At 31.6% G+C, this 22,369-nt stretch overlaps 1 protein-coding gene across 1 annotated transcript in view; it reads left to right on the forward strand.

Annotated features, from left to right (window-relative positions):
* Window positions 1-14,629, forward strand: part of LOC140448482 (uncharacterized) — a 22,794-nt gene extending 8,165 nt beyond the window's left edge. Inside the window, exons 2-3 of the mRNA XM_072541568.1 lie at window positions 3,935-4,886; window positions 14,265-14,629. Coding sequence (XP_072397669.1) covers window positions 3,950-4,886; window positions 14,265-14,542 — 1,215 coding nt within the window. The 5' untranslated portion in view covers window positions 3,935-3,949 and the 3' untranslated portion in view covers window positions 14,543-14,629. The remainder of the gene's footprint in view (window positions 1-3,934; window positions 4,887-14,264) is intronic.
* The last annotated feature ends 7,740 nt before the right edge of the window (window positions 14,630-22,369 follow it).

The following is a 22,369-nucleotide window of genomic DNA, read 5'->3' on the forward strand; positions in this document are numbered from 1 at the left end:
TTCAATATACGTTGTCAAAAAATCTACTTTCGGCGCTGCACTGACTTTCTGTTCCTCTTCTTCTTTCTTTAAACCTTCTTCCATTATGTCCTCTCCAAATTTTATATATTTGTGTGCAGAATTAATTTTCGTTCCATACTTATCCAAGTCATCCACTCCAATGACAATATCATATTTCATGTCCTCAATTATAAAACAATTTATCAAATATTCTTAATTTTTAAATCTCAATGTCAAAACAATAGCCTTATTCGTAGTCGAAATCTTTTTTGAATTAGCACTCACTAACCTTATTCGAGAAATATTATACTTTTGAGAATTTAGTCCTAAATCATTTATCAATTATGTATTAACTACTGATACCTCTGAACCAGTGTCCAAAAGTATATTAACCTTTTTATTTTTAATATATTCATGTACCACAATCAAATTATTTTGCACGTGTTCAATCTTTTTTCCCGCTAAAGTGATAACTTCCCTAGGGTGAGTATATATTCCTGAATTCAATTTTATCCCAGTGTTTAGTGAGTGCCCTCCCGAAAAGACGGCCCTGCTCTATTGTTTTCTACTTCCACATTGCGTATTTTTTGGTGTCCTTATTCATCTTCTTCTCTGATTAAACGTAGTTTGTTTATTTCTCTGTTTTGTGTTCTTCCTTGTCCATTATTGTTGTTATATTGGTTTCCTCTAATAAAATTTTCCCGTCCTGCATTTAGCTGATGTGGTTGACTGTTATAATTTCATCCACTGTTTTGAAATCTATTTTGCTGATATCCATTTCTATTCTGCTCATTTCTATTTTAATGAAAATTTTTTGGATATCTTAGTCCTCCATTAACCGTATATCTTCTACATGTTTCTCCAAATTCTTGTAGTTTCTTGGTATGTTTTTCTAAATTTTGGCTAATTTCCTTTGTTTTCTGCTCTACTTCATATTTCACTTGTTGTAAATACATTTGTACCTCCTCTTTATGCTGTTCTAGTCTCTGTTCCATTTTTGTTTAAAACCTAGATCTTGTCGTTTACTGTTTTCGTCTATACGCTTTTTTATTCTTTCTGTTTGTTTTTGACTATTATCATTTATTTTTTTAAATTTCTTCTGTCTGTTTTCTACTGTTTTCTTCTTGCATTTGTAGCATTTGTAATATCCTATCCATTGTTGAAATTTCTGTGCTACTCTCCTTGATAGTTGTTTCTGTAATACTATCTTCTTCGTCTACATTTTCTATTTCTTCCTCGCTATCACATTCTTCTGTATGCTTTTGCTTTTTGCTGTATCTTGTCTCCATTTTTTTTCTTTTTCTTGATTGAACAATGCGAGAGTAAAAACCAATTGAAATATTATCTTTGCCTATTCCCCACGAGCGTTGATCAAATTAAAATATCTGGTTATGTAAAAAAATAAATCAAAGCGAGAAAGGTTTGAATAATAAAAATTAATAATAAATGTTAAAATTTGGCAGAGTAAAAAAATTAGAAAAATCCTGTAAAAAAATATATATTTTCCAGTACACTTTGTCTGGATATTGGTGTTTCTGCTTTGCCTCACACGTTGGGCGACAATTGTTTTGTTCCCTTTTCTTAACGGCGACGAATAAGCTTTTAGTTGATCGGGTAGATCATTGAATGCTTTACTATCGTTATAATCGCAAATAACAGTAGTTTTTTCAATTTACTCACCTCGTCTTGCAATTTTCTTTGTATTTGCTGCGTGGTTTGTACCCAGACAAAGCAAATCTCGTTTGTCTGGCCACTTTAGAACAACCACTCCATTATGTTCTCGAGTTTCATAGCTGTTATCTCAGGGAGATTCAATTTGCGATTTGTTCTTAGGGTGTCCACAAAGTGTGTTTCTCGCTTTACAACAAAGTTTATATAACTTTATTCCAAACAAAGATTTTATTTTTTATGTACTGTTTAAATCTTAAGCGTTCCTTAAATGGAACTCATGTTGTAGTAATACAAATTTTGAGTTCTGGGATATAAACATCCCTAAATGTATTTATCAAAAGCTGCAGCAAAGGAATCAATATTGCCAAACGATCACTAGCAATCGCGTTTTCATTGTTACAAAAATGAAGCATACGCAGAAGTATTTCGAAGCGATTTCTTGACATCTGTTCTAAAATTTTGTTTAAATATAAATTTCTGTTTCTCGACTTATTTGATATTTTGGGGAATCTTGCAAGACCCATCCACAAAAGATAGCAAAGAATATTCTTATTTCTTCTGTTTTGATTTATTTCAGTAACAATAAGACTGACTAAATTTTCATTAAAAAATGTGTTGAAAAAATCGATAGGACTTTTTGCGCTAAGTAAGTCTCTACAATTTCATCTGTTGGTCCCACGGAATCGACTGCGAAATAAAAATGTTTAAGAGACCTACCGGTAACTGGTAGGTCTCAGAATTTTCAGGATTTCATCTCATTATCTTCAATCTCATTTTTATCTTCTTGAATACAGTACTGAGATATAACCGTTTTTATGGTATCTTCTAAGAATTGTACATTCGTAACATAAGGAGACTGCTGAGATGTCGAAACAACAGCGATTATGTCTTTTTGGATAGGTTCAGCATTCTCATAAACGTTATCGAATGACATAAAAATAATGTTATTATAAAACTAAAAACTTAAAGCAAGGCAAAAATACTAGAGTAAAAATATTACAAAACAAAAAATTCGGACAAAGTAGAATAATGTAAAATTAATTCCAGAATTACAGCTCACTGTATATATGTACTAAAAATAATTAAAACAATTAAGCAAAACTCACCTTTTCACTCTTTTCGGCCGTAAAACTTCCTCATTTGATTTTCAATTTCAGACCCACGTTTATAATCATCTAAATAATCGGCTTCAAATGCTCTCCCTTTTTATTTTCTTCTTCTTCAAAAAGAATTTCATTTCATAACTTTTGCTAAAGAGCCAACTTTTTTTCGTAATAATCAGTCATTGTGTATCGAAATGTTCTTTCACTGACGATGAATGTATAACTATGAATCAAGCATAAAAAAACAGATGAATACTTGCAACGATGCGAGAACTGACTTAAGAGTCTCACGACCGAAGTCGTGCTTACCGAATGTTGGTTCTCAATTTAAAAATGGCGTTTTTCATAAAATGTTACAAAACAGTTATTTAAAAATTTTACCTGATTTAATTATGATATTCTAGGACTAATTACAATAAAAACAGAAATTGGCCCTAAGAGAAGAATTTATATTAATCTATTTGGCGGTTTACGTGTTAACGAGTGGTTTACACTAGTACTATTGTTATCGCTTACCTGAAAAACTGGAAAAAAGTTGTTTGGTCGTAGTTTTACTACTTGTGGAACCTTGAAACTTTGACTTGTATGTTCACTTGACTGTGTTTGTTTTCCTTGATTATCCAAATCCATAGTATCTTTCTTCAATCGGAAGGATGGCTTTTTCGATTGTATTTACTTTCATTTTAAGAATTAAACACTCAAAAATAAAGTAGCGCCTATCACACACTGAGAACGATCAATCCGCTCTGAATGTTAAATCGATGTTGGAAGAACAAGTAAAACTCTAAATAATAATAAATACAAACATAAAGAACATAATAACTACTGAAAAACCACCAAAATTCAATATTTTTTAGAATATATCTAAAAATTATATTTTAAAAATATGTGTATTTGGATTTTTAAACTCACTCAGCGGAATATAAGTTAAATTTTTATTATGTTTATAGGGGTTTACATTTCAGATGGGGTAGGTAGTAATGTAGTATATTAATTTCGTACGTGAACTATGCAACACATGTGCCTCATTGATTTACTACTTTAATGACTTTTTAGTACCTACATTTTACTCTTTTTATTATAATATATTACACTTAATTACATGTCGGTCTCTCATATTCTTCCTTAAATTTAATTAACCACAATGTCTTGTTTTGTAGGTAAAGAAAATCAAAATGGGAAACTTGTGTTGTTGTTTCTCTAAAACTTTATACGAAAAAGTAGATCCAGAGACAGCCATCATACCATGTGATAATGCTGGTTTTTCTAATTCCGATGAAAATCCCAGCACTTCAACAAACGATCCTATATTTACCATAGAAACTGAATTAAGACGAAGTTCATCAAGAAAATCAAATCGAACACAGATAGATAACAGAACAATATCGAATGTTCCGTCTCCAGAAACCAGTACTAGTGTCGAAAATGAAAATGCCACAGAGTTTAAACGACCAAGTTCTGTCAAAACAAATTCAAATCGGCTCGATGGCTTTCAAAAACAGTCAAACGTTTCAATAAATAAAGTTAAACAAGATGTGGATACCCTAAGAATAAGCTATGCCAGATTTAAACGAGCACATACAATAATTCAGCCTAAACGAGAGCAGGAAAGTCTAGAGGAAGACTCATCAAGCAAAAATAAAAATGACAATTTGTCAGAACAAAAGAGAAAAATTTCTAATGCCGAATCGTTGCACCATAGAAGTCATACGGTGTTACAGAGTTTTCGGAACTTGGTTATTTCACAAACATCCACTGGCACAAAAGTTGTTCAAGACAACAATCTACTAGATGAAATATATCGAGCTTATAGTTCAAGAACTCTTACTAAATTGATAGACAATCAAAATGTTTACAAGTTAGAGATTATAAACGAACATTCAAACGAGTTTAAAACAGTTAAACAACTTTTCTTTAGTACAAATAAAAAGTTTTTTAGAGTTCATAATATTGAGAGAGTACATAATCCATATTTATTGCTGCAATATGAACTTAAAAAATTGGAATATGTGAAAAGGGGAATACGTCTTGAAGAGAAACTCTTATTTCATGGTACGCAGAAGTCTAATATTGACGGTATTTGCCAAGAGAATTTTAATTGGAGATTAAAGGGTAAGAATTTTCTGTAATTTAAAAAATAGGTACACACGAATACTTTTTAAGTATTCTTTATTAATATATGAGAATATTGGACCACAATCACTTATTGACCAACCTGCTAGCTTTACTGCATTGGTTTTTACACGGTCTCTATGCCCAAAAACTAGAATATTCAAAGTATTTATTGTGAAGAGTACATTCAATTTAACTGAATATAATAGGATTTGAAATCTAAAACTTTTCATTTTCGCATATGAATTTTCACGTAAGTGTTGCTCATTTACATGCCTAAATTATTTACAGCTCGCTTTCATTTCCAGTTATGTTGACATGCACCATTACCTTTTTAATTTTTAATGACATATTCTATCTATTATTGTATTTATAGATTTGGCTAATTCGATCTGACATCAAAATATTATCAAATTATGACGTGACGTCGATCTTTAGACCATCAAAGATGATATACGAAAGTCTCCAAAAGAAAGATCATTCAAAGATATGTTATTGACTCCTGAAATTTATTTCATTTCTTAGTATAAGTACTAGTCTGATTCAACACAATAGAAATTATCGTATTGGTAACTGCGAAAACTCCGCCGCTGCGGAGTTATCGATATATATATATATATATATATATATATATATATATATATATATATATATATACATATATATATATATATATATATATATATATATATACATATATATATATATATATATATATATATATATATATATATATATATATATATATATACAGTGTGGATATTAAGTCTTACCCCCCCCTAGTGAACTCCGTTATTTAAAACAAAGATGAAAAACGCTCGGACCCGTCAATTTTTATTTTAATAGAGGTATTTTATAGCATAAAAAAATTGTCACCCCTTTCATCCCTTCACTTAACAGCTACCCCCTCAGATTTTTTAAATGGCAATGGGGGTCGTGCGATAGTTCGTTGGAAAGGGTTTGAAAAGAAGAATTCTAAAATCTATCACACTTTACTTTAACTTTAAGGATATGTTTGTTAATAACGATTTATTGTTTGGAGATACACTTTGCGATACAACAATACAAAAGTAGGTACACTGGTTTTGCTTTAATATGGGACATTCGGTATAACAAAATTTATTTAATTTTTATTCTTGAACGTTTATACCGAATTATTTTTTTTTGCAGAATAAATACTTTTGTGTCGTTAAAACATATCATGGTTAGAACAATTTTTTAAATAATCTAGTTGGCGTGTATAGTTCTTGACAACTGTCATAAAAACCAAGCAATTGGCACTGTTGATTGTAAAGAATATTGACAAGAACTTGAGATTTGGTGAGCTTTAGTAGTAAACTGTAAATTTTTAGTATTCAAAATTCAAAACAATCAAAATGGCACAACCTCGTAGATTAGTAGACAAATGTGAAGCAATTTTAATATTTAGCGAAGCAGGCCGTAACTACCATGAAGCTGTGAGAATATTTAATGAACGTTTTCCGAATCGTCCAATTGATCGACATTACTATAGACTACTTGTCACCAAATTTTGTCAATTTCCCACTAAATTAAATGTTTGGGCAGGTATACTAGGGGATCACATTATAGGCCCTTTTTTTATCGAAGGCAATTTAACGGGGGAAAGCTATCTTAATCTATTGAAACACAAATAATTCCTGCAATTCATGATGTGCTTAGAAACAATCCAGGCGAATTCACCCAAGATCTTATTTTCCAGCAAGATGGAGCTCCGCCTCATTACCATGCTGGCGTTCGAATTTTTTTAAATAATTTGTATCCGAGAAGATGGTTTGGACGTCGTGGATTCATTGAATGGCCACCAAGATCACCAGATCTTACTCCTCTAGATTTTTACCTATGGGATTACCTTAAATCCAAACTGTATGGGAGCCAGTTGACGACAGTTGATGAACTTCGTCAAAGAATAATCGAAGAATGTGATAGGATTGATATGCAGACCCTACAAAGGGTTAGGGATAAATAAAACCATTATGCCATACAAAATTTCCAACTTATACATTTTTAAATTCTTCTTTTCAACCTTTTCAACAAACTATCGCACGACCCCCATTGCTATTTAAAAAATCTGAGGGGGTAGCTATCAAGTGAAGGGGATGAAAGGGGTGACTTTTTTTATGTTATAAAATACCTCTATTAAAATAAAAATTGACGGGTCCGAGCGTCATCTTTGTCTTAAATAACGGAGTTCACTAGGGGGGGGGGGTGGTAAGACTTAACCAAAGAAGGTGGCTACTTTATCTATTTATTCGAAAACGTTTCGCTCTCTAATCAGAGAGCATCATCAGTTCATCTAAAAAGAATAATATGAAAAAACCAAACATCCATAGAGAAGTTAATACAACAGTGTTACCTCAAACAGACATGTAGCAGTCAAAGGTATAAAATGTAAAAAGCTTGAGATATTAAACCATTGCATCGTTAAGTTGTAGAAACAATCAATTAAAACTAATACAGTTTACAATTTAACACAGACTTAGAACAGCAAAAGAGACATGTGGTTATCATACATGAAATTAAAAAAAACCTCTCTCTACCAACCCTTGTTCAAAATTCACTAATAAAATTAATAAATTCATTACTCACCTAAAAACCTTAAAGATCATTGATCAACCTCTTGCAAAATATTTACATAATTATGATGGGTATGCTCCTAGATTTTATTGTCTACCGAAAATACATAAGCCTACATTGACCACGAGGCCCATTGTTTCTCCAATTAATTCACCTAATATACATATTACAAAATTCTTGACTGACATCTTGTCAAATTCTTACAACTGTAATAATGATTATAATATTGTAAATTCTTTTTATTTTAGTAAATTTATCAATGACTTCAAACTTCCACAAGGTTACATTTTAGTGAGTTTTGATGTGGTATCTCTTTTCACCAAATTACCTCCAGCTAGTGTCATTACATCCCTAAGAAATCACCAGAACTCCATCCAACCTAAGTGTCCTGTGTCCTGGGATGTATTTGCAGAACTATTGCAATTAGTATTTGACACCAATTTTTTAGTCTTTGATGACAAATAATATCTACAAATTTTTGGTACACCTATGGGTTCCTCAATCTCTCCCATCCTAGTTAACTTTGTACTGGATGATTTAATGTCTGACCGTTTGAGTATTTTTGATTTCCAAGTCCCTTTTATTAAGCGGTATGTTGATGACCTATTACTAGCCTTACCTCCAGACAAGATACAGGCCACCTTGTCTTTGTTCAATGAGTTTGATCCTCACTTACAGTTCACTGTTGAACTTGAGGACCCCACCACTAAGAGTTTTCCCTTCTTAGACATGCGTATCGTCAGAATGGGAGACAATACTTCAACTACAAGTTGGTCAAGGAAACCAATGGCCTCTAATAGGTTTCTAAACTACCATTCTTGTCATCCTTGGCTGACACATCCGGTTAATCGAAGAGAATGCCTTTTACTGCTCAGAAACATATTGATTGAGAATTACTACCCACTTTCCCTTATTAATAAATACCTATATTTGCAGAGTTATGGTTCCTCTTTAAATGACATACCCAATGGTGGCCAACTCAGAGCAATATCAAACAATACTAACATCAACACTGTTCTGCCTACTACTGTACTTGGGACTACAACTACCCATTACTCTTCTTTACCATATTTTCCTCATGTTACTGAAAAACTTATCAAACTGTATAAACACAATATCATTCCTGTTAAAATTACTGTTAAGAATGCCCTGACGGTCAAAAATTTGTTTTTCAAAACCAAAACCACACCGCAGTGATATTAACCTATCCAAGCATACTTATGCTCTTGCTCAGCATGCTATTAATACAAATCACAAGGTGGGCTTTAACGAAGTTAAGATTCTTGGCAACGAACGCAATCTCGTGAAAAGGCAATTTTTGGAAATGTGCTCGATACTGAAACACCCCAACGCTCTGAATAAGAGAACGGACATTAGTAACCTGAGCCAAATTTATCATGCATTAATATTGCAGAAGTAGGCATTATCAGTTTTTTACTTTACTGTTGTCTCCTACGGTGTGTTTTTGTATACACTTTCACTTTTAAATAAATTCAAATAAAATCTTTTTTTTTTACTTAAACCATTATTACTATTCAACTAATATTCTATTGATTCATTTATCAATGCTGAGAGAAAAAAAAGTACGTACACGTGACTTACATTTTTGTCCGGATGCCTTTCATGAAATATTTGAGCTGTTCGTAAATAACACTGGTTCTTGGAGGCAAATATGAAAATGATCTCCACGCGTTCAGGTATACTGTAAACCGTCGTGACAACTACAGCTGAGTGACAGTACCGATCGTACAAATGATGAAAACTAATGATATTTACATAAAATTCTCAAATAAACCAAAAATTATTGAATCTGACAGAACCCAAACAACAGATGTTTTCAACTCGTTTTGCAAAAACGGCAAATTAAATTTTTATTTTACAAAAAAAAATCTGAGAGCCACGTATCATTAAAAATAATAGTCCGGAAGATAGCATTACAAATACAAAAGTCATAGTAAGCCGGCTGATATTAACACCCTGTATAATTATTAAACAATAATTATACAGAGTCATTAACAGAATCAACAAATGCCTCATTAAATTTTCCATTTAAGCCAGAGGTTCAGAATTATTGCTTCATCCTGTATAATTATTATTTATACCATCGGATAGCATTTTTTATAGTCTTTTCAATGATGTATCACAAGTAGGGGCTTGCAATTTAAACTTTTTTGGTTGTGGTCGATGGGACCAGGGAGTTGATTGGGGTGAGTTCTCCTTCATGTCATTATATTTCCTCCTTACTATCCTAGAAACGGTTTCTAGCATTTTTCGATATCAGCTTTTGTTCGTGAGATATAGCCCATTGTAAGTTTTAAAATTGACACACTGTATTGAGTGATAGTTTCTTTTGTTATCTGAAATATATTTATTAACTGTATAAAGATAATAGTCCGTTAATAGTTGAAAAATGAATAATACTTCAAGTGGCTGTAGTAGTACTGGAGTAGCACAAATGGCTTCCAAAAAAGAAAAGAATATGACGTTTAAGATCATATTACTATCCAATTATGTTAAGAGAGGCTCCTAGAAATACAAAACTTAAAGTCGTAAAAAGAGGTTCTCTTTTTACGACTGATTGATACAAATGATTCGACTTACTGTGATTAGACATTTTTAGCATAATATTGTGTATTTAAAGTGTAAATACCCTGTATTTCAAAAACAGACTTTGATTTAGAGTTCGGCCCTGACAAAAGTTGTAAACAAGACGTTTGTCTCGGATCTTGATATTTTTGTGTTAAACTGTGAATATTAAACGTTATAAATTACAGTTAAAGTTTACCAACATTATTTAAAACTGTAAGTTTAAATATCTCTTATTAGTTAAACTTAAAAACGTATTCTAAACTGGATTTATTAGTTTTTTTGGATGGTGTATCGAACGCAAATAATTATAATTGTATCAATAATAAACAACAACCAGTGTTGTTTTTTGCTGGGGCAAAGAGGTACTATATTTTTGCTACTAGAGGAGTGGCAATCTTGGTAAAAAATTCAATAGACCATGAAGCCTTTCCACTGATCTCGAAGCCTTTGCGGTAAAGATTTCAGAACCACATAAAAAATTCTACATCTGTAATATTTACTTGCCTCCTAACATACAAGTTAGTTACGAAGACCTCCGCAAACTTCTTGATCAGATACCCACACCACGCCTAATTTTAGGTGACCTGAATAGCCATAATACAATTTGGGGCTCACAAAATACAAATTTAAGGGGCCAAATATTAGAGAATATTATTACAGATTTTCATCTAAACTTTTTAAATGATGGCAACCCTACTAGATTTATTATATCGACAGGTGATTCATCAGTTCTAGATCTTTCTTTATGTGATCCTAACTCAACCTTAGGTTTAGACTAGGAAGTATTGCCTTTTACATATGGAAGTGATCACTTTCCCATAGTTATTACGAACCTCAACCATGTGCAGAAACATCAAGAATTTAGTCCAAAGTGGAAAACTAACGCAGATTGGGATTCATTTTCTCAATATATTGGTATTCACATATCTAGGGCCCAAATAACCAATGATATTGACGAGACCATTAAATCACTTAATGACATAATTTTAGAAGGTACTATATTGTATATTGGTAAAACAAAACAAATACAGGGACGTACACCAGTACCGTGGTGGTCTAAAGAATGCGAAGAGGTCATAAAAAAATAGTAAAACTGCTTTTAATAATTATAAGAAGCACGAGACACCGGAAAACAGAATTAATTTTAAAAAATTAAAGGCAAAAGCGCAGCTTACAATAACGCAAGCTAAAAGGAATTCATGGCAGAAGTTTGTATCGGAAATAAATAACACAACTAGCTCCAAGGAAGTATGGCAAAAAATTAAAAAAAATTGTGGTACTCCGCAGAGGACTTTTATTAAACACTTGAAAGTACAAAGTAAAATATTATCCAATGTTGAAGATATTGCAAACGTTCTATCGGATTTTTACGAAAGCCCCTCAAGCGACAAAAATCCACGTGCAGATTCTTCAAATTCATGATCTGATACCTATACTTTTCCTAATAATGAAAATCCTAACGTAGCAATTAATAGTCGCATTACATTTCAAGACATTAATTCAACACTTTCAAGCCTTAAGGATTCTTTCCTGGACCCGATGATATCCCAACCATATTTCTAAAACATCTTCCGGACTCAGCCAAATATCATTTACTTGACATATTAATTTTTATACGGACACAACTGCATTTCCTTCAATATGGACTAATTCCTACGTCCTACCTCTTCTAACAGACAAAAATCACGATATAGTGTGGAATCATACAGGCCAATCTCAATTACTTGTTTTTTTAGAAAAAATCGGCAATAGTAGTTTAATGTGGACATTGAAACAAAAACGATTACTGATTACTGAACTGATTTAGGCAGAATCGATCAACGGCTGATAACATTCTGGAACTTGAAAGCTATATTATGGAATCGTTTGCAACTAATAGAAAATATACCGCGATATTTTTTGACTTAAAAATGCCTTTAATACTGCCAGGAAACACAGGATTCTAAAAACGTTGTATAAGTGGAATATTTTTAACCAATCGGACTTTTCGCGTAAGAGTTTGTAATTAGTGCTCGAAAACTCACTGCTTAACGAATGGAGTACCACAAGGGTCTGTTCTTAGCCCAACACTCTTCCTAATAGCGATTCATGATATTTTGAAAAACATAGAAAAACCTTTAAAAGTACGGATTTGTGCTAACGATTTAGTGGTATTTACAAAAGGAAAAAATATAGATAATATGACAAAATGTTTACAAAGCTTTATCAATAAACTGAAAACATGGTCTCTGAATACTGGGTTTGAATTTTCTATTACAAAAACAAGAGTCATAGTTTTTGCAAAAACCGCAAATGTAAGTACTGCGTCAAATCTTACGTTATACGGGAAACCAATAACAGTAGATCCTCATATTAAATTTTTAGGAATGCATTTACACAACAAACTGACATGGCGAGAACATATAAAGCAACTACAATTAACTTGCCATAAGGAAATAAATATTTTAAAAACATTATCAAACAGGAAATGGGGTTCCGACCAAAATACAATATTATCAGTATACAAATCGTTAATCAGGTCTAATCTCGATTATGGATGCGTCGCCTATTGTTCTGCCAGAAAGTCTATTTTAAAACCTATAGATACAATTCATAATAATGGGCTAACAATTGGTGGAACTTGGTGAGCCATCCCTTTACCACAGGCGAATGCAGCTGACATTAACACATTCATCCTCGATATTCTGTAATCCAGAAAAACCTATTTATAGTAACACCTTCACAGATAAATATAACGAACTTTTTAATTATAATGATAAACTAATAAAACCATACTATGGAAGAGTTAGAACATATTGCAAGAAATTAAACTTTAATTTTCCTGACATATTCGATCCAAACATCACCGATCTTCATATCCCTTGGTCAATCAATATTCCACAGTGTAATGTATATTTGAGCAAATATAATAAGTCGGAAATTCGTCTCTCAGAAATAAAAACTATTTTGTAAAATATACTCCAAACTTATGAAAATTTCTCCAAACTATTTACAGATGCTTCAAAATCTAGCAATGGAGTTGGTGGCGCTTTTGTGATCAATTCAAGTAAATATCTATTTCAACTAACTCCCCACTGTAGCATCAATCTACACAGCCGAATTATTCGCTCTTTATCGAGCAATTAAGTATAATAATGATACCAATATCGTCAAAGCGGTGATTCTTTCTGATTCTCTGAGTTCGATTATTTCAATTCAACGAGTATATCCTAAACACCCAATTGAGAAAATGATCAAATCAGAACTTTACACATGTTAATAAAAAGAAAGAACAGTTGACTTCATATGGATTTCTTCTCATGTGGATATCCCCAGAAATGAAGAAGCAGACTTAAGTGCGCGTAGTGCAATGTCTAGTGTGAACTCAGAAATAATATTAAAGTTTGGTCCAGAAGATTTAAAGCTTTCTATTTAGTCAAAAATCTTAGAAGTCTGGCATAACGAACGGCAAATATAAACGTCTAAACTACGACAAATTAAAGACACAGTTAAAGGAACTAAACGTTTGTGCAAAAATTGCCATGAACAGAGTGTAGTTAACCGATTACGATTAGGCCATACTAGACTCACACACTTTTTTTCAAAATGTAACTCACCAATATGCGAGCGCTGCAATTCAACCTTAATAGTAAAATATATCTTTGAATATGACAAATTCAAACATCAACAATCTCTTTATAATATAGATTCAAATTTATCAGTTGTGTTAGGTCAAAATAATTATTGACGTGTTCCATAGGATTTAACTTTTTTTTGTATAAAATAGTTGACTTTTTTTTAGTACTATTTTGTAGGAAGAAAAATCTTTTTTGTAACCCTGTAATATACCTATTCTTGTAAAATTGTACAGATCAGTCGCTAATAACCATTAGGTGGATGCGACTTTGTCTTTAAAATAAAAAAAAGACTGATTTAAATTTCTAAAAGAACTTTACTTTTTATTTGTAACAACTATTCAAAGATTAGGTTTGTATCAAAATTTTTGATCTTTGAAACAGTAGCCGAAAAAAAGTTGGTGGAAACTTCTGGTAGAACCGGAGGTGATCATCGAACGTGATAATAAGCTATAGATATTATAGACACATACATCAGCTATAGTTAAGTAAAGGTGTCAATTCTTAGATTTTAAATAGTGTTTAGTCTTATGTTCAAATAAGACGCAGTTCGTGTTAAACATGCATTATCTTCTTTTAGGTTCTTACAAAGGATATATATTTGGACAAGGTGTTTCATTTTCACCTATTGCCTATTATTCCACTCACTATGGAGATAAAACTTACAACAAAGTGATGATTCTAGCCTCAGTTCTAGTAGCCAACTGTTGTATAGGATCAGCAAACATGAAGATACCTCCATTTGGTTATGATACAAGTGTCAAAGAAAATCACCACGTCTATGTTAAATATGATGATAATACATATTATCCACGATATCTTATACATTATGGAGGAAATGATTACAAACAGCATTAGTATTATGTTATTTATTTTTTAATTAATTAGTACGTTAGTTTGTTACGGTGTATATATACAATATTAAAATATATTTTTTTTACAAATTATTATTTTTTTGTAGCTACTTTTTGTTTAAAGAATTTATTTGCAGCCTACCTACAGCAAAAATAGATTCTTCCGTGTATATATTTACATCCTACTATCCTTATGGACTCAAACCATAGCGTAACCTTACAACCTCTCCTATTAAGAGATGTGTATAATACTTTAGTAATCGTGTATATTGAATCAAGTGTCAAAACATTCTTAATGCACAGATTTGGATAAGATGAAATTCAGTAGGTATATACTTTTCCGTTAGGTTCTTCTATCATTACAAACTCATTACGATTTCCTATTTTTATAACCTCATCAGGATAATTTTCATCGGTAATGTCAACGGCCGTATAGATTCATTTATAGTGTTGTCAATTCGCTCACTTTGGATAATTCGGGGTTTCCCCTTTTCATTTCGTATTTAAGAGAACGAAGTTATTTCGCATTTCGCGAGGATTCAAGTAATGGATATTATATCTTTTTAAAAGCGACAAACGTGTATTGTTTAAGTAGTTTATATTTTAAACAAACACTTATAAATGACAAAATATTTTTATGAACTTTGATCAGATAAAAGGCATATATCGAGCACAGTTTAATTTAATCTTACCCAAGTACTTTCGATCCCTAGATCATCTTCAGGGGCATCTGAAATAAGCCAAGAAACGTTTTTTTATAACCAAAGAAATTGATTAACTTCGATAAAAACTCGAAGTTTATGGTTGAAAAAAGGTTTTTATGTGATTAACGTTTATAGACTTACTTCGTCAATTGTGGCCTATCCGGCAAGAACAAGATGTCATAAACATATAAATGTACATTACACAAATGGACAAACAAACACTTTAAAATTATTTAAGAAAGGCTACATTACTTGAAGAAGCCGGAGACAGAATGGCTCCTGATCTAACGGAAATGTTGGGGTGACATGTGACAAATGACAACTTGGATGAGCAGTCACAATCATAGATATGTGATCTGCACCTTTTACAATTCTATGAAACTAAGTATTGACCAAAAGTCCAACTGACACTACTATAGGAGGTCACTGATGAAATATAAAATTATATAGAATATTTTTTAAGTAGATTGAATAATCCAGATCTCACACTCAAACATGTCTGTAATAATTAAGGTGTTAGTTTGAGAGCAACTGAAATCGACGAAAAGTAAGAATGCAAGAAGCGGACTAAACAATATATTAGACAGTGGGTGGTTGACTACAATAAAATGGTCTACCAAGCATTATCTGTAATGTAGAAAGGAAGAGATCTGACTATGTAATTAAAATACTAATAATTGAAAATCAAAATGGAAAGCAAAGTATATAAATGGGGTGTAATCCAAGTAGTTCAGTTGAACCCACAGTCAATGGTATAACTATAAAATTACTATGGATGTGCTCAGTGCAGAAAGTCTAAACAGTCGAGCTGGGTCCCCTACGAGGTGAAGCTGTAATAAAGTTTTTAAAAATAGGTTTAAATTTAGTACAATTTAAATTAATTTGAGTATTAAGACAGTGAGAGTTTTCATTTGTTTCCCTTGTAATTTCCAAATCTTCCAATAAATCCAACTCCATATAGTTTTTCTTTCTACTAATGTCATGTAAGATAGATGAACCAGTGTTGATGTTAAAATTGTGTTTACTGGATAATAAGTGTTGACCAAAACTTGAAGAGTTTGGTCTTTTCAAATGTTCTGAAACTCTAGTGGATAACTTTCTAATGGTTCTACCTACATAAGAGGCATCACAATCATCACATTTTAATTTGTAAATACCACTTTTGTCAAGTGTGTTCATCCTATCTTTGGTGTTGATTAAGAAGGAACCTAAGGTGTTGTGTGACTTGAAGGAAATTTTGATGTTATCGATTGTAGAAGTAAAAAGTTTAGATATTTTATTGGAAATGCTGCTAATGTAGGTGAAGGAGAAATATCTGGTGTTATTTGAAGCAGTAGGTTGAAGAAAACATTGTGACGAATATGCAAGCTTTTCTGCAATTTTTAGTTTAGCTCTATTCAGAAGCTTATAGATAATGTTAGGATCATAACCATTATTGAAAGCAATTTGTTTAAGAGTATTAAGTTCTGAATTAAAATTATCATTAGAAAGTGGAAATTTGAGTAACCTATGAATGTAACTGTTGAAAGCAGCCATTTTATGTTGGGTTGGATGATTAGATGTATCATGTATAACATGATCTGTTTGGGTAGGTTTTCTGTAAATATTGTACTCTAAAGAATCTTTATTACGGGAAATAGTCATATCCAAGAAGTTCAACTTTTTATCAGATTCTGGTTGCAGAGTAAAAGAGATGTTGGGATGGGGGTTATTAAGATCATCCAGAATCTGTAAAGCATCATCTTGGGTTCCCTGTATGAGAGCTATACAATCATCAACATACCTTGACCAAAAAACTATTTTGTTGTTGTTGTTAACAAACTTCTGTTCTAAGCTGTCTAAGAAAATGTCAGCCAGAAAAGGTGATAGTGGAGATCCCATTGCTAAACCTGTTGGTTGTTTATATATTTTTTGATTGAATTGAAAGAAGTCCTGATCCAGACAGAATTTAAGTATAGTTAAGATAGCATCTTTGTCTTTTGCCGATATGTTGCAATTGTCTAGAAGATTGTGTACTAAAGGTAATGTTTCATCTCTTGGTACAGAAGTAAACAGATTGGAAACATCAAAAGAAACTTAATAAAAACCCTCTTCTATTATAATGTTATTTAACCGTTCTATTAGATATAAAGAATTTTTGATGGAGAACTTAGGTTTAAAATTAGTGATAGACTGAATTGTGTTGTAAATAAACTCTGATAAAATAGAAACTGGAGTGTTACAAAAACTTACTACAGGCCTTATGGGACAATTGTGTTTATGGATTTTAGGAAGTCCATATAACCTAGGTGTTATAGGATTAGATACAATTAACGTAATTAATGTTATTTAACCGTTCTATTAGATATAAAGAATTTTTGATGGAGAACTTAGGTTTAAAATTAGTGATAGACTGAATTGTGTTGTAAATAAACTCTGATAAAATAGAAACTGGAGTGTTACAAAAACTTACTACAGGCCTTATGGGACAATTGTGTTTATGGATTTTAGGAAGTCCATATAACCTAGGTGTTATAGGATTAGATACAATTAACTTTCTGTTGTTATATTTAGTAATAGTGTCATTAAACAATTTGACTATTGCTTTTGTTTTATTAATAAAGGTGTTAAGTGGATTTTTTTCCAAAACTACAAAACTGTTATCTGAAAGAAAAGATTCTACTTTCTCTATGTATTGAGTTTGTTCTAAGATCACAACACAATTACCCTTATCAGCCTTGCTGAGTACAAGAGAATCTCTATCAATTTTTTGTTTAATTGATTTTAGCAAATCCTTTTGTTTTTTAAAATTATGGTGATTTCTATGAAAATTGCGTTTGTACTTACATTGTTGTTGTTGAAGTAAGCTAATGCAAGAGTTTCTCAAATATTGTTTAGTATCAGCATTGTTAGTCATACCTTCTATTAGAGTGTCTAGCTCTACTGCAAATCCTCCCAGCACTGAGTCACTTAACCTAAAATTCTGACAAGAAAACTTAAGGCCTAATCCTAAAAAATACAGTTCATCCTCTGAAAAGTTAGTGTTACTTAGATTTAAGACTCTAGGATGAAATTGGTGATCTGAAAACTTATGCATAAGTGTTGAGGTGCTTCTCTGTTGTTTTTGCAAAATCAAACCGTTTAATTTGTTGGTAAGATTTCTCTTCTTGGTGGATTGTAAGCGGGAGACCTCATCTTCTATGTTGTTAAAGGAGTCGTTGACTAGAAACCAAGGATGTTGTTGCATTAAGCGATCTAAACTCATATATCTGGACCATGTGCAGAACGATTTAAGGGAGATTGGAGTAAGTGGATGGAGAAGACAGACACTTGACAGTGAATGATGGAAGAATGTTTTAAGGCAGGCCAGGGTTCACGAGGGGCCGTAGCAGCAACTGATGGTGATGAATCTAGAATTTCTACTTAAATAGTGAGAAATTTTTTTTAAATTTGATTAGAATTCTTCTTCCTTTGTGCATTTGTGTTACACAACAATATCCCAAAAAGCTAAATCGTAAATTTGAGCGCTAAATAAATATGATATTTGTTGTATTTATCGAGATTTTAGTTTTTTTTATGAATGCATCAACTGCATCGGAAACCAAATAAAATAAGATTTTGTACGTTGAAAGCTATTGATCAAATAGGACCTGAAAAATGAAAGGACTCTAAACTAAGATCTAGATTGTGTGATTCGACTTTTAGATGGCATATGCAATGAAGAAGTAAAAAGTTATAACCCAATAAAATGGTGGTACTCATTAAAAATCAGCACTAAAAAGTAGAGGGGAAATAAATAATGGAAATATGATTTTTAGAAAAAAATCAAATCTTATTTCCAATTGGTCATAGATAATTTTGTTTTAAAAAGTGTGTCTTTTCACCAGCTTTTCATTGAGCCTACTAACAAGCGTGCGACATAAAAAATGTCAAAGTTAGTATAATTGTTTATAAGCTAAAAAGTCAAACTGTTTTTTAATAAACAAATTTAATAAAATGTTTCAGTTTGTTTTAATATACCTTAAAAATTTAATTAAATTTAAATTTGAAATAAAAAAACAAATTGAAGAACTTATGAACTATGTAGTCGATCTATTTGAAATTTAGTAACTCAATTTTAAGTAGCTATATTACATGCCATTATGCAAAAAACAAAGTTAATAATATTTATAAATTACTGCAAAATTAAATGTTTTTTTGCATTTATCTTCGTGAATTCTTTATGTGTTTTAATTTAGAAACTCATAAAATTGACGAAAAATTTAAGATCTACAATTTTTATTTGAATTAATTTTCTCCAAACTGCATTAGAAACGTTCTATAGGCAAAAAAATGGTTGTTAAAACAAAAACAAAGCAAAATCAGCTGTACATCTTCACGGATTTTTCATTAGCTACCCCTTATACACCTTTAAGAACCTTTAATAAATATCTGTATACGTTTTTTACTTGAAATCTATGATTTTTTCCCAGATAGACTGGTGTATAATAATACTAATCAGATGCACACATGTGAGATCAATATCGAAATAAAAGACGTATTTTGGATTTATATTCTTTATAACACATATTCTCGTCAGACCTAAACTTATACAAAATTAATCAGAAAATTATTTTATTAATTTCTGATCTGAATGACTTCCAAATATATATGTTATCTAAACAATTTTTACCAACTTTTTTTTCTTAAATATAAAAAAAATATGTACACTTATGTGACCGTTGGGTTCATTCTACACTAGATTAACATGCGTACATTTTACTCGTCATTGTATTAGAGGTAATAAAAAAGAAATATTTTTCGCTAAATAGTGTTTATTATATAGATATATTTATATATATATATATATATTATAAAGATACTTTGGACACATTACCAGACGAATGGAAGGCACGGAGAGGTTGGTGGTTGGAGGCAAGGTAGATAGTAAAAGAACCCGAGGAAGATCGCCATTGCAAAGGTCAGACCAAATAAAGTGCGCTACCGGTTACTCTCTGTCTGAGGCAGCACACCGCTCCCAGGAGATAGAAGAATGGATAGCAACCATTCCTCAAATACCATAACGTCACCACATCCTTAAGAATGATAAAGGATATAGGAGGAGCAGTGTTTATTCTAGAAAAAGTAATACAAAAAAGATTCTACAGCGTCTAAATATTAAAAAAAAAGATAGATTTATTTCGAATGAAATTTCAGAAAAAATTTTCAAATATGGCATTAAAACCTAATATACACATCCGTGAACAAATTTTTTTAATGACTGTTCGGGAATCCTTATTTCTTTATTTTATATTGAATATTATTATTGTTACGTCCCTCCACACATATTTTTAGTTTTATTAATAATTTTTATTATTTTATTTTTATATTTAATTCTTTAATTAACGTGTGTGTATGTCTTGTCAATCGTGAATTAATACGGACCTGTACAGTCCGCCCCGTAAAAGTCTTAAGGAAGCAAAGCTACGAGACGACACGCACCTCAGTTTTAGGCTTGTATAAATCAGCGCGCTAAATACTTCAGTATTTTTGTGCAAACCTGACGACGCGGCTTTAAGAAGATTCTGTCCCCGAATCAACCCCAGTGCACTGTGGAAGAAGAAGGAGTGTTAGATCAACATCACAGTTACCGTAATTTGATTGCATACACACACATTATTTATATTAATTGATAAATTTACATATAACTTATTTTCATATTAAAATTAATACCAGCACCTAAATAAAAATTTATGAGCGAGTGTTTCTCTTATAGAATTTACAGTCATTCAATTATAATACTTAATTTATTTCAGGTAGAATAAGTTTTAGATCTTTATTAATTAGATTTCCTTGAAATGATGCAGAATAACCTTATGTGCTTATTGGTCGCATTTCGTTCAAAAGCGCGATATAATATGATTTTACTTCGACGCACACAATCGCTCATATATCCAAATGGGCATGCTCCAATGAGTAGATTTTAACCGACAAGGTACGACTTCGCTTCCAACCTTCAACGAAAAAGGTTAAAAATTCGGGACCTTACGTATCTGGCGGTACCGTCTCGCGTTCAACAGGAATTTAATGGAAGGAATCCATTGAAGTGATTGAGCAGTGATGAATTGAGTAATCACATTTGGGTCTGCATAATTAACCAAATCCTAAAGAACACCAATTTAAGGTAAGAAATTTTGTGCATAACATGTAGAACCATATTATTTGAAATTTAATCTTAAATTTACCAATTCGTTTTCATATTTCCTACAGTTACTATTCAATGACTGATAACTTTCCAGAAAGTAAAATTTAAATAATACTTTACAATCTATCTTGTAAATTAATCCTTAGAAAACGATACTATCAGATTTATTTTTTTCGATGAATAACTTTAGAAGAAATTTAATAAGATTTACCTCGTGAAGTATCCATTTTCTAATCGTCCTCAAAACACAAACTTTGCAGTTCAACTAATTGCCAGTACTGGTATCAATTGAAAGTATTTCTTACATAAACAAGTAGACATGTGCTTCAAGGAACGATATGTGGCGCCAAATTCAAATTAAAAAACGTACAATGAAAAATATGAATTTTGATTAATTTGTACACATATGTGTACGCGTGGACCGACGAGGATATATTTATGAATAATTTCATTTTATTTCATAAACCAGTTTTAATTTCAGCAGATTTTTTTTATCAAAGTCCACCCGGTCAGGTTCGTCATGCTTGTTTAGTTTTTCAATAAAATGTTTGTATAAACTGCTGAATATTTAATAATTTGTTCGGCAGACCGTAGTTTATTGTATGGCAAATTAATATTTTTGTTGACGGTAAAATTGAAAAGTTAACAATAGAATAAGTTTTTTAATTTTTGTGTATGTGTGCTCGCTTTTGTGACGTGCCTAAACAAACGTGAATTTTTAATTATTGGCCATCGATGCCTTCGGGGAACAGAACGAGAATTAAATTTCTACCTATTGTTTAATAGCTAACAACATTTTCAATTGTTTTAGGCTATAAACACAGACGTACATGAATATATACCAAAAAGGGGTAGAAATAAAACCTTTGTTGAAATTATTGGGTGTAAAGTGGTAATGTGTTATAAGCATAATGGGTTATAGGTGTAAAGTTTTTAACAGGAAGCTGAATAAGCTATTGTACTG

The sequence above is a fragment of the Diabrotica undecimpunctata genome, chromosome 8, assembly GCF_040954645.1.
Source record: "Diabrotica undecimpunctata isolate CICGRU chromosome 8, icDiaUnde3, whole genome shotgun sequence".
Classification (NCBI taxonomy): domain Eukaryota; kingdom Metazoa; phylum Arthropoda; class Insecta; order Coleoptera; family Chrysomelidae; genus Diabrotica; species Diabrotica undecimpunctata.